The sequence below is a fragment of the Rhinolophus sinicus genome, chromosome 15 (genome assembly GCF_057876585.1).
Source record: "Rhinolophus sinicus isolate RSI-liver-muscle chromosome 15, RSI-T2T, whole genome shotgun sequence".
NCBI classification, from domain to species: Eukaryota; Metazoa; Chordata; class Mammalia; order Chiroptera; family Rhinolophidae; genus Rhinolophus; species Rhinolophus sinicus.
The window spans coordinates 5,831,836-5,844,802 of NC_142515.1; the positions used below are offsets into that span (position 1 = coordinate 5,831,836).

Below are 12,967 nucleotides of genomic sequence, written 5' to 3' on the forward strand. Positions count from 1 at the left end.
AATGTGCCCGTGGTTCTGTCTCCCTCCCTGTAATGTGGGAGTACGGGCGACGCTGGGGTTGTTTTCGGTGTTGGGGCTTGAGCAGTGTCTTGGTCATTGGTAGCCTAACTTTTGATCACAAACCTCAGTTTTTAGTGACTTTTCGTTAAACATTGTGCCTTGGTCTTCTCCCCCAAATTCCGCTGACTATAGGGGATACAGGACACTCCCTTCAAGCCTGGGGGCCAGCCCCTGAGTTGGTACCCCATTTCTCATAGTCCCTTAGAGGGTCATTTGCCATATTAATGTGTATAGTAGATCCTAACCTATAATATGTGATTTATTGAAAACTGTTCAAATTGTCAGAAGCACTGAAGGATGTGTCAGTCATTGTGGGATGGGAGGCAACGTCTCTTTGCAGCTTCAGTTCCCTGGCACCTCCTGGGCTTCTGGGAGCCTCTGCCTCCGACTCCAGCAAGACTGTAGGGAGGGCGGGTGCTGAGCAGGGTGGCTTGAATTTAACTGGGTTCCCCAGTGTGCTGGTACCGAGTGCCTTCTGGCCTGAGGGAGCATGTGTAGCTTGTCCCTTTCTTTACAAGAAGCAAACCTTGGCAGTGGCCCAGCTATGCTTTCTCTTATTCTCAGTGCTGGGGCTCCCCTGTGGCCCCCTAAGAGCCTGGTTCTCAGCACCCATACACGGGGCTCCTTGTACCTCACACAGGACACGTGATTCCCGTCCACTGCCACCACCCGCCCAGCGTCCTTCCCTGGGCCGCGCCCCTCTGAGCATACAGCACCTGTGGGTCTCAGGGAGCAGCCCCAGCTGCGTTCTTCTGGCCCAGTCTAGATGAGGGCAAAGGCTGGGTTTCACCAAAGAGAAAAGCAACCCAAGTTAGGGAGGGAGGCGATCACTAGGCAACCTGGAATGTGTTTCCCAGGTAACGGGATGCATGCACTGGCTGTGGATGGACTTCTTGTGGTGACAGCCCCGAAGCCTCCAGAATTCTTGGATGCCTCTAGTCCTGCCGTCGTTTTCCTGTGTGGTTGCTTTTTAATTAACAACTTGGGTTTCTTACCATGATTGTGAGCTCTGCAAACATTGTCCGATTAACCCTCCTGCCAGCAGCATCCCCGCGAGTCAGGTCGGTGCTCCTCACTCACGCTGTGGGAGGGACAGCCTGGAGCAAGCGAGCCTATCTGCCCACGCAGTCCAGGACTGCCAGTCCCACAGGAGTCTGACCCTGGGCTTCCTTCTGGGTGTGGGGGGAGGAAGAATCTGCAGTAGGGCACGGGCCATCTCACCATTGTCTTGGCAGAAGTAGGAGCTTTAGTGCGTGGACCCTGGGATGGCACCAGCTGCCCCTCCTTTCAGCTGCTTCCATCCAGCGAGATGCTTTCCACCCCGTGCCTCAGTTGCCTCATCTGTTAACAGGAATGGAGGTGTGAAGATGAAATGAGAGAGTGGATTCCATGTGCAATTACTGCTCCCTTCCCTCTCTGCAAGGTCGGGAGTAGGGGAGCTCTGGGCCCTGTCTGAAGACACCCTGGGTCCTTGGGGGGAACCTCTCCCGTTGGCACACATCTCCCTCTGCCTCGTGGGATGGACCTGCCATGGGCATCAAGGGCCAGTGAAGACGGGTGGTAGGTAGGGGCCCGTCCCTGCCCAGTACAGACGATGTTGGGGTCAGCTTCACGTGGATGCCTGCTTTGGGCATCGGGGTCTTGGGAGGCAGGTGGCGCTCAGCTGCCACTCACAGGCTTGGAGGGACCGTGATTGCTTGTGACCCAGCCCACAATGGACAGAGCCGCCCAGAGGTGGCCCTCGCCACCCCGGCTAAGATGAAACGCTTTTCTCTGTTCCCTGTTCAGAGATGGTCGTCCTCAGGTGCTACAACTGTGGTTGGGAGCTGTCCAGGGCAGAGGCCACCGTGCAGCAGTCATGTGGGTACCCTCGGCGTGTGCACCGGGGTGGGAATGTGGCCACAGCTCCAGATGGGGGACCTCGCTCCGCTTCTTACTCAAGTAGCTTGGTAATGAACGCTGGTTGTCAAGTAGGGCCCTCCCACGTCGGGCCCAGTGGGCCCCACCCAGTGGCCATTTCAGAGCTGCCAGGACAGGAGCCCTTCAGGTGGATCCAGGCTACGAGGCAGAGGCCATGCAGACGGGCGCAGCCTGGGCCAGTGGCTGCTGGAGCCGCAGGTGCCACAGGACCCCGTCAGGCCTGGTGGCCCAGGTAGCCGCTATAGAACAGGACAAGTAGGTTCTATGCTGGAGGAAGGAAACCAAATGGCCGAGCCCGGCCCTGGTGCAGTGGCTGTAACCAGACTTTACCTGCACATCTAAAAGCTTAAGTAAGATGCACGGAAAGCTGTCTTGTCACTTGTAACCTATGACATGAAACATTTCCGACTGGATGTGAGGAACGGAATTGCCCCGTCCTGGCCACCTCGGAGCTGAGGTTGCTCCTGAAGCCCGTGGTTGGTTCTCACTCGGCCAGGGGTGGGTCGTGGTGCTATGACGTGGAGGTGGGGGTGCGGGGGTGGGGGGAGCAAAATCCAAGACCTGCCAGTGTGTGAATTTGAAAGGAATGGTTGGTTAGAGAAAATGCTGCTTTTCAGGGCAGAGGAGGAAGTGCCCGGGCTGGTAGGCACCTCGTGGCAGAGGGCACACACTCCTCTGTCGCTTGGGTTGGAGGCATTGCCGCCGCCTGGGCCCCCCGCTGTGGGGACAGGTGCCCTTGGCCTCTGTTGGGCAGCAGCAGGTCGTATGTTGCTGACTGGTCGCTGTACCTGACGAGCGTGACTCGCTCTGTGGTGAGAAATTCCATGTTCTGTCTCGAGTCCCCAGCGTGCCCTCACGCACACCTTCTCCACCGAGGTGGACCAGCCCAGGGGAGGGGCGGGAAGCCATGCCCAGGGCTCCGGTTTCCACTCGAGGTTTCTTCAGGAAGCTCCTGCGGGTTTCAGGCACCTTCACATGGCCCTCCCTCCCATTGCATTTTCTCCCCTCATGTGTGTTTGGAAGGACAGGGGTGCCGGGAGGGAGGTACAGGTACAGGGAGGCACAGCCCAGGTGCTCCAGCCTCAGGTGAGTTGGGAGTCTGCTCCCGTCTCGTCCCCAAAGGACTCTGGGCCTTGGTCGTGGCTTGGGGCTGGGTGGGGTGGCTCCCGCGCTGGCTCTTGTGGCGGCAGCAGTTGTGGCTTGAGCAGATTCCCTGTGGAGATGGGGTTAGCTCCAGCGTCTGTCAGCCATGTACGTGTGAGTCGTTCATCGAGGCCCAGGTCCCCTCCTGGGGCCCACCCCCTACAGGCCCAGCAGCCAACACAGCATGTTACCTTCCGCAGTCAAGTGAGCTGCACAGATGTCCCCACTGGGTCTCCTTGGTTTGTCCCAGAATCTCCCCCGACGGCTCCAAAGTGACCTGTGCTCTTTGAGCCCAGGGGAGCCAGTGTGGGAGGGTGCACCCCTCACTACTCTGTGGGCTCACCGTGAGCCTGGGGGAGTCCTGCAGACCTGACAGGTATGTGGATGGGGTGGGCCGGGGCTCCTCACTGGGAACCACAGCACGTGGAAGAGACCTGGACCCTCAGTGCATCGTCCCACGGTGTGGGACAGGCCACTGAGTCCGCCCCCTCCCCCCGCAGGTATCCGTCCCCAGATCATGAACGGCCCCCTGCACCCCCGCCCCCTGGTGGCGCTGCTGGACGGCAGAGACTGCACTGTGGAGATGCCCATCCTGAAGGACCTGGCCACTGTGGCCTTCTGTGACGCGCAGTCCACTCAGGAGATCCACGAGAAGGTGGGCCCCCGCCCGCAGGTCCAGTGGCCGCCGCTGGCCCTCAGGGAGCAGCTGTTCCTCACGCTGATACTTCCCTCCTGATCCCACCCTCAGGCCTTCCCTGGATGGTCATTCTCACCTTTCCCCCAACTGTCAGCTCTCAGGCCTCCCTGTCCCCCCCATTGTGTCCCCCAGAGTCACCGATGGGCCCCTGAAAAGCACAGCCACAGGCCACCCCCGGGGGTGGGGGCTGTCATCCCAAGACCTTGACCTCAGTGGGTCATGTTCCGACCAGACCCTCTGCTGAGGGCCCGGGTGGCGGAGGAGCCTCCAGCTGTGCTCTGCTCGCCCGTCACAGGTTTTGAACGAAGCCGTAGGCGCCATGATGTACCACACCATCACGCTCACCCGGGAGGACCTGGAGAAGTTCAAGGCCCTGAGGGTCATCGTGCGGATCGGCAGTGGCTACGACAACGTGGACATCAAGGCAGCCGGGGAGCTCGGTGAGCGCGGCCGGGATGGGCTGGTGGGAAGGACGGGGCCAGAGGTGCAGAGGGCACGGGCAGTGACCACACCTCCGTGTTGTCCGGCCAGGACTCACCACCCCGATACAGCGATGCTGGGCACTCCGCTCAGGGCTCCTCCGAGCCTGGGAGCAGCTTTCCTCCTAAGGAGCCTGCCCAGCTTGGCAGATGGACCTCCAGCGGGCAGCTCCTGCCCAGCCCTTGCCATTGGTCTGTCCAAGGCCAAGCAGAGGCCGCAAGTGGGCACCTCCAGGCAGGTCTGACGCTTCATGATGGTGCTGCTTGGTGCCCTGCAGTCCTACGTGGTCTGGCAGTGTGGCTGTGGCAAGTTGGGTTTGCCACACTGTGGAACCCCAAAGCAGAAGGCCAGAGGCTGTCATCTCCCAAGTGCCGTTCTTCCTCTCCCCTGTCCTGGACGTGGGGAGCTGTGTGGCACATGGCTCAGAAGATGGAACCTGGTTTTTGTGGTTCCCCGCTGGCCAGGCTCCATCATCTCAGCCCCCCTCGGGGGCAATTTGGCCGTGCACAAGAGTTGAAGAGGTTGTACCAGCCTGTAGACTCATTACAGGGCCTGGGGAAGTGATGGCTCCCGCCTCTGCCCTAAGCATCTGCTTCCAGCCTCGGCGGCACTCTGAGCCCCTCTTTGTTGCAACAGAGAAACTTGGGAGGACGTGAGTCTTCAGAGGCAAATCTAGTATAAACTAAAACTTGCCATTTTTCTGTGGCACCACCAAGAATACTTTTGTTCGAAAACAAATGTTCTTTGTGCTCTCAGGAGAGCTGAAATCCCAAGTTCGAACAGCGACCGAGAACATGGTTTAACACGCTAGGAGAGGTGTTCTCAGATGCGTTTCCCTTCACACACCTCGTTTCCACAGCACGCCTGCGCCTCACAAAACAGCTCCTGGCAACATGTCGAGGGCGGCATTAAGGTCAAGTTTCCTTGAGGGAACCAGCCGCTTCCTTCCAGGGAGGGGTGGGAGGGCCTCGGCCTGTTTCTCCCAGTGCAGAAGCAGCTCACCACACACCTGTATGCAGCGAGGGGTGGGGGGCTCTGTCCCCAGAGTCCTGTAGCCACAGAAGACTGCCAGGGCCCACAATTTTGAAAAATGTAGAAGGGACTTCAGCGGTGGCATTTTCATTGATCCTGGTCCGATCTGATGAGGAAGCCGCTTGGGGACATCTGCTGGGCCGCCGTGAAGGGCCGTTTTCCAATGTGGCGCTGGAGGAGGAAAGCGTCCCCAGCCGTCCTTTGTCTCCAGTGGCGCTTCACAGCACATGCGACCCGCAGACCTTCTGTAATGAGGGCAGAACAGCAGGTGGCTGCAGGTGTGCCCCTCCTGAAAGCGCTGAAGGGGCAGTCGTGTCCTGTTTCGTGGGGGGCGGGGGCAGCTCCCTTTCCAGCGCACACAGAAGCCCTTTCATGAAGCCTTCGGGGGCCCAGGGCACCTCTGCCTCAGCCCAGACATGATGAGCACGGCTCAGGAAACCAGCGTTTGACCTGTTGCAGGTGAGGATGGTACCTGCGGCAGGTAGAGATTCTGCAGTGTCTCCCCGAGGACCAGGAAGAAGGCGGGGAGGTGGCTGGAGGCCTCGAGGAGCCAGGGCCCAGGGCGGGGGATAGGGGGCTCCAAGCCCCCCACGTGCTCTCACTCGGGTGCCTTCCTAGCAAGCTCAGTTATCTCGTTTCCAGTCTGGTCTAGTTCAGAAGGGGAGAAAGCATTGACAGAAAAACCTGCTGAGCTGTGTTGGGCGCAGTCCTGCTCTGTGGGCGCCAGAAGCTTGTCCTGTGGCGTTTGGAGAAGCGCACTGAAGGCAGACCATGCCCACTGACCTGAAGAACGGTTCGGAAAGTTCCGCCTCAACAGGGTGATCAAGACCTGTTTCTGAAGGAAAGTGCATTGCATCCAGGCTAGACGCAGCCCAGGCCCACGCACACACTGGTCTCAGGCTCTTCGCACAGGCCCTGGGCCACCAGAGCTCAATCCCAAGTTCTGGTGTGAAGGCTGATTCTCAGCTCGTTTCCCGGGGCGCAAGCCAGTTCCTGGGCCCACTGGCTGGCTGAGCTGCGGCAGTGTCCACGCTCGGCTCTTCCACTGCTGGACCGTCCACTTGGCTTTGGCCAGAACAAACCGAGCCCCTGGGAGGAATAAGAGTCATCCCACCTGCCGAAAGATCTTAAACCTCTGGCACCTGCCTCCCTCTGTGCCAACAGCAACACTTCTGTGGCTTCTAGTCCAGCCTGAACTGTGTACCTGGTTATTTCTGAGGAAGCAGATCCCTGTGGGCAGCCTGCCGACTTCCGGCTCATGGCAGGTCCGTCAGCTGCAATCTCCTTGAGACACTTGGTCCCCTGATTGGTGGCCCTGACCCTGCACCTCAGGGAAGCCCTCGGGGCATCGTGGCAGCTGCTGGACGGGCCGCTCTGCACAGTAGGTGCTCTGCCCGTCCAACCAGTTGCCTTGGCTCTGTCCCACCCCTGGCTTGAGAAGACAGAGGAATGCAGAGCTGCCTTCCAGCAGCCTGGCCCTGCCTCCCTGGGTGTCCCTCCTGTGGTCCCACATCTGCCATTAAGAGGGAGCCGTGTGAGCTAGCCCACCATGCTTCCTTGGACACCTGTGCCCCTCCTCAGAAAGTGGCTTGACGGGCATCCCCCACCTGGGCTCCGAACCCCCCACCATGGGGCCCCCTGCCTGGTGAGGCCCCTGCTCTCTGCTGCATCCCAGCCTGTGCCAGGGGCAGGAGGGCTGGATCGAAGCCTGTTGGGCAGCTGGGAGGGGCTGTTCCCAGCCCGGCCCCCTGCTCCCCTGCCATGTCTGGCAAACATTCAGATTCTTCCCCAAAACACCCTCCCCCCAAGGAAGGTCAGTGACGAGACCTTTCCTGCCTGAGACTTGAGGACGTTCTCCCAGAAGCCCCTGGTCACAGGCCCTCGTATTGGGAGGCTCTTGGCTCTCGTCTGTTCCTCACACCGAGCCTGAGGCCTGGCCTCCCCAGCTGCGCTCAGCCCCTGAAGCTCTTGCACAAAGTAGGGCCGCACCCTGCTGTTTCCTTTCTGCCAGAGCAGGATGTGGTCAGGGGCCTCTGAGCAAACATGGCTGGACTCAGGGCTCTGCTCCTTAGGGTCCCGGCCTGGCCCATGGGCCTGAGTTGGGGTGGAGGGGTTCTGATTTTTCTGTCTTCTTTTAAAAACATGTTCATTGCGTTAGACTCATAAAGTACCAGGAAACAGACAGTATCCCTACCCCGCCCTGCCCAGAAGGGGTCCCAGAGGGTGCACTGCACACTGGCCGGCCAGGGCGAGTGTCCTGCTGCATGGCACTGCATGTGGACGGTGGTCAGAGCTGGCTCCTTGGCCCTCCAACTGCCCACGGCTCACTTCTGGAAACGGGTCTGAAAGCACAGAGTGGTCAGGACAGGGTCAGTGGGGACTTCAGGGTGAGCCAAGCCCTGGACAGAAGTGGGGGGAGCGACGGATGTGGGAGCCTGGAGGGCCCCTGAGCATCAGAGCCAGAGGGCCTGTGTCCCCTGGGTGACAAGTGGACCTCAGAGACCCTGACCTGCCCCGGGGCCACACGCCCCATGAAAGGCTGAGTGGGCTGGCTCTGCTGGTGGACGGGGGCCCGGGGCTCCCCACACAGCTTGGAGAGTTCTCATCACAGGCCTCCTTTTGCAGGAATCGCCGTGTGCAACATCCCATCAGCAGCAGTGGAAGAGACGGCTGATTCCACCATCTGCCACATCCTCAACCTGTACCGGAGGAACACGTGGCTGTACCAGGCCCTGCGGGAGGGCACACGGGTGCAGAGTGTCGAGCAAATCCGGGAGGTCGCCTCAGGAGCGGCCCGCATCCGCGGGGAGACGCTGGGCCTCATTGGCTTTGGTATATGCACTGCTCTGCCCTGTCCCCGCCCCCGCCCCCCAACCAGACCTGGCTCAGGGATCCCGCAGGAGAGGAAGGCCCGGCCCTTCCTGGAGGAGCCCAGGGGGAGCACATCCCTGGGAGTGGGGTTCCCTGCAGCAGTGCCTGTGGCCGGAATTTGATGTCAGCCCCGGAAGGGTCATCAGGAACCCCCCCACCCCCACCCCTGTGACAGCCACATGGGGTGGGAGGTCAGGGGTCAGACTGAGCAGGGAACTTCTCCAGAGGTAAGGTCTGGGCTGCTTCTGGAAGAAGGGGTCTGATGTGGCCCGGGAGAGAGGGCTCAGCAGGAGGGCACTCAGGTGTTGGCAGCGGGAAGGGACTGTGTCGCACTGGCCTGGGCAGTGGTGCTTCATGGAGAAACACGCAGCAGGCTTAGGGCTCGAACAGGGGCTGGTGGTTGAGCAGAGACCCGGACAGTGGACAAGGCCTGGAGCCCGGAGGCCTCCAGTGCCAGGCTGGGTGGCAGCGTGGGGGCTAGAAAGATTGAGTGAGAAGGTGGTGCGGTCAGGGCATCAGCTTGGAAAGCTCACATGAGAGAAGGGCCAGGGAAGGTTCCTGAAGTCACCTGTTGTCCAAGGAAAGACGAGCTGTGATGGAAAGCAGCCTGATGGCACGGCCGTTGGCAGCACGGGCCCAAGTAGGGTTCCCACATTGCAGGAGGGTCTTGCTTGTCACTGATGAACCTCAGCCACAGCCTGTAGTGGCTCTGTGACCTTGAGGGGGTTACTTGACCTGGGAATAGAGTGATACACAGCAGCTGTCCCTTAGGACTCAGACAAGGATGGGGTAAGTGCATTGGTGGGTAGTGAGGTGCTGGGCCTGGCTCTCGGAAGGCTCCCCGAGCACACTCGGCCTCAGCCCGGAGCTGTTTCCAGATCAGTGAGGGTCAGGACCCCTGGGGTGGCCTGGGTGCCAGTTTGAACGAGGTCAAAGGAGCTGGGTTTCTTCCAGGAGCGCCCGTCTTTCCAGCTCTGGGTCTGAGTTTCAGAACCCAGGTGTTGGGAGCGATCGCACTCAGGAGTCTTCTTTCGTTTTTCTGGAATGGACACTGCAACGTGACAGGAATGAAGATGAGGTGTGAGGGCGGCAGGGCCTTCTGCTGGTACCCTCCAGGTTTCCCACTGCTCTTAGAGCAACGTGAAGGGGCTCTCAGAGAGGATTCTTTGGGCCTGTGCATTCTTAAGGGGCCTCAGGTGGGCTCTGGCCAGAACCCACAGCCTCGAGTTGTGAGTGGCCCAACCATGTGGTGGCAGCCTCGCTGGCAGAACACTTGTTTCAGTGGCTCCTCACTCCAGCCATCACAGCAAGTTCTTATGGGGTGTTTTCTTTGGCTGGGCCCTTTGCCTTCCATTTCTTGAAGACCTTTTCAGTACCCTCAGGCCAGTCCGTGGTTTCGGATTTGTTTGCTCAAGACTGTAAATACTGCCAGTCCCAGTTCCCCATCCAGACTGACTGGTGTCTCCTTGCTACCTTTTCAGGTCTCCGTATCCTTTCAGAACTGTGATGGGGGGACGACAGGGTCCTAGGCAGCCTCATCACGGCTGCTGCCATCCTGTTAGGGGCTGAAAGCATTCACTTGCCTAAGGCTCGGCTGGGAAGCAGCTGCGGAGCCCAGCATGTGGGGCAAGCGCCCCTGCACGCCTGCCTCCTGCCGTGGTGCAGGGGCCTGGGCGGGGAGGTCCTGGGCTGGTGGTGGATGCTGCTCCAGGGCAGCCTCCGCCTGGGACCACGCACAGAAATTTGAAGGAAAAGCCAGCCAGTGGTAGCAGTGGCTTTTTTTTTTAAAGACCAAAACAATTGGGTTCTCCTTCTCCAAGGCTAGGGTTTCATTGAGTCGGAATTAAGTCATTAGGTCTTGTAAAATTCAGTCAGGAAACCTTGGGGCTAAAGTAGAAGTCGGTGAAAATGAGGGTTTGTGGATTCTTGAAAAGCAAAGCCCTTGGGAAATAATGCCCAGGCAGTCAGCATTTTTGTGTTGAAATCGGGGCCTGATGCTCAAGCCCTGGGAGCTGCTGCCAGGAAGCTCCACCTGACATTAAAATGTGTTAGAACATGGAAGGAAGGAGGGCCCACGAAAAGCCAGGGAGGACGGCATTACCTGGATGGGCATGAGCTCACAGCAGCCACGTGATGGCACCCCTAGGCCCGTATTTCACGTACATCAGAGGGCGAAGTTTAAGGCCATAGTCACGATTCCCTCCACGCTGCCACCATTCACACACCTGCTCCTCTGCGGGGGGGTGGCTGCGGCTCCTGGTTTGCTGCCTCCAAGTGGTGACATTGAAAGGGGGTGACAGGAGGGAAATGTGATGACCCTGCAGCTGTCCCTCTTGATGAGAATGACCTTGTGAGACCATTGCCTCCACCATGGCTTTGGCTCAGTCGTGCCAAATGAGATGGCGGGTGAGGAGTGGGACCGCCCACCACCACGCCACTCTCCCATGGGCTTCTTGTTGGGGAGGCATCTTCCCTTGTGCTTTTCTCCATCCATGAATGTTTGAGCAGTGGTTTTAGATCAAGTTTATTCTGTGCTCTTCCCCAGTCAGCCCATTCACTCAAACCGTTTTATTTTCGAGCTGAAAACTGCTCTGGGAAGCAAGAGGCGCGGCTCTTGGGATCAGGGGGTTTGTGCAAACCATGGCTACTTGGGAATCAGGGAGACTTTCGTGTCTTGTTAGGTGACATTGGTGTCGAACTTGCTGGGGCCCAGGCTGGAGGCTGAGGAGGGGAGTGTGGCTCCACCAGTGGGTCAGAGAATTACATGTCCCCACCCTTCAACGCAGGCTATTTCCCATGCCGATTTGTGCTCAGGCCAGGCTGCAGAGTCAGTTGGATCATTTTATTCCCTCTGTGCACAAACCCAGTGGCAATTAGGCCAGAGAATGTGCCATTAGAGAGCAATAAAGGAATGAAGGTCAGGTTAAGAAGCCTGCTGTGTAAACAAAACGGGGAGAGAGAAATGTGAATGGAAGACTATTGGTGAAGATTGGGGGTGGGAAGTGGCATATGGAATTCACCGACATATTCACGCTAATTGTAGTTTATGTTTGAAAATGTACATAACAGGAACTTTAAAAAAAAACAAAACCTGGTGGCCAACAGGTGACACTAACTGTATCCTCACCCAGGAAGCTTGAGAAGGGCTGGTCTCGGCATCGCCGAGCTTTGGGCGCACAGGCCCTCCTCCGCCGGCAGACTGACTGGTCCCATTGCAGTAGGGACTGCAAGCCCAGCCCCAGGTCCCAGCAATAATGGAGGTGGCACGACGGGCTGGGGCTCCTAGGGGACGTGACAGTGCCCGGCATCGGGAGCCGAAGCTCGGCCAGAGCCCGCTCACCTGGATGCTCTCTTTTGCACAGGTCGCACGGGGCAGGCCGTCGCTGTTCGAGCCAAGGCCTTTGGATTCAGCGTCGTCTTCTATGACCCCTACTTGCAGGACGGGATCGAGCGGTCCCTGGGCGTGCAGAGGGTGTACACCCTGCAGGACTTACTGTATCAGAGCGACTGCGTCTCCTTGCACTGTAATCTCAACGAGCATAACCACCATCTCATCAATGACTTTACTATAAAGCAGGTAATTTGAAATACACACCCTCAGACCCTGGAAACTGCTATCAAAAGAGGGGATGGGAAATGGTCCGTGGACGCAGCAGTGAACAGGGAACCAAGTCCCTTGAGACACATCAGTGAGGAGCCAGGTGAGGCCCCTTCCATGGGATGGGCCCTTTTAAACGGGGACAGGAGCTGGTCCAGGACCAAGCGTGGGCGTGTGGTCCAAGAAGTGACACCCAGGTCACAGCTGCAACTCCTGATCAGCAGAACTGACCCCTGGCCTCCAGCTGTCACCGAGACCCCACACTCATTTCCCCCAAACTGCTGCACACAATTCAACAGCCAAACCCACAAAACTGGCCTGCAGCTTTCTTCTCCAAGTCTCGGCGCCCGCGCCGCCTCTTCCGCTCTGGCAGCCAGCCAGCATCCGTCTAACCGGCTTTTCCCTCCCACAGATGAGGCAAGGTGCGTTTCTGGTGAACGCGGCCCGCGGAGGACTGGTGGACGAGAAAGCCTTAGCCCAGGCGCTCAAGGAAGGCAGGATACGAGGGGCGGCCCTCGACGTGCACGAGTCGGAGCCTTTCAGGTGGGTCCCAGCCGACAGCTGGGTGTTTGCGCGTAGCCCAGGCTGCCGATTCAGCACCGCTTTTGCACCTGACGCCACCTGGGTAGGGAGCTAGATCCAGCCTCCGTTCTTCTCAGGGCTGTGCTTTCTATCTGTAAACGGGCCAGAAGGCCCCACAGGTAATCAGAAAAGGGAGAGGCAGGGAAGTGATGGTGTGGTGGGCTGGGTCTGCAGCCGGGCAGGCTTCATCTGCCCTGAGCTGTGGTGCTCTGCCTGGAGGCAAGCCAGCCCTGCACAGGATCGTTCTTCTTTCTCTGTCCTGATTACTCCTGACACTAATTACAGAACAGTTGTAATGAGAATGGTCTTCAATTCCCAACCCTTAGGAAGTACTCCACAAATGCCCCTTTCCCATCTGTGGAGCCAGAACCCCTTGGGTGAGGAGGCTGGCGGGTGGCATGCGTTCAGCTTCGCATTCACTGGGTTTTGTACATTTCTCTAGCTTTGCTCAGGGTCCCTTGAAAGACGCACCGAATCTCATTTGTACGCCCCACACAGCCTGGTATAGTGAACAAGCGTCACTGGAGATGCGGGAGGCCGCTGCCACGGAGATCCGCCGGGCAATCACAGGTGAGCCCCCCAGC

The 12,967-nt window shown here is 58.8% G+C and overlaps 1 protein-coding gene across 7 annotated transcripts in view; it reads left to right on the forward strand.

The window, feature by feature from the left end:
* The window catches only part of CTBP2 (C-terminal binding protein 2), a 155,394-nt gene that overhangs the window by 138,679 nt on the left and 3,748 nt on the right, over positions 1–12,967 (forward strand). For all 7 annotated transcript variants that reach the window (XM_074338824.2, XM_019742176.3, XM_019742174.3 and 4 more), the window contains 6 exons: positions 3,624–3,778; positions 4,116–4,260; positions 7,958–8,164; positions 11,566–11,780; positions 12,214–12,344; positions 12,826–12,953. In XM_074338824.2, coding sequence (XP_074194925.1) covers positions 3,624–3,778; positions 4,116–4,260; positions 7,958–8,164; positions 11,566–11,780; positions 12,214–12,344; positions 12,826–12,953 — 981 coding nt within the window. The remainder of the gene's footprint in view (positions 1–3,623; positions 3,779–4,115; positions 4,261–7,957; positions 8,165–11,565; positions 11,781–12,213; positions 12,345–12,825; positions 12,954–12,967) is intronic.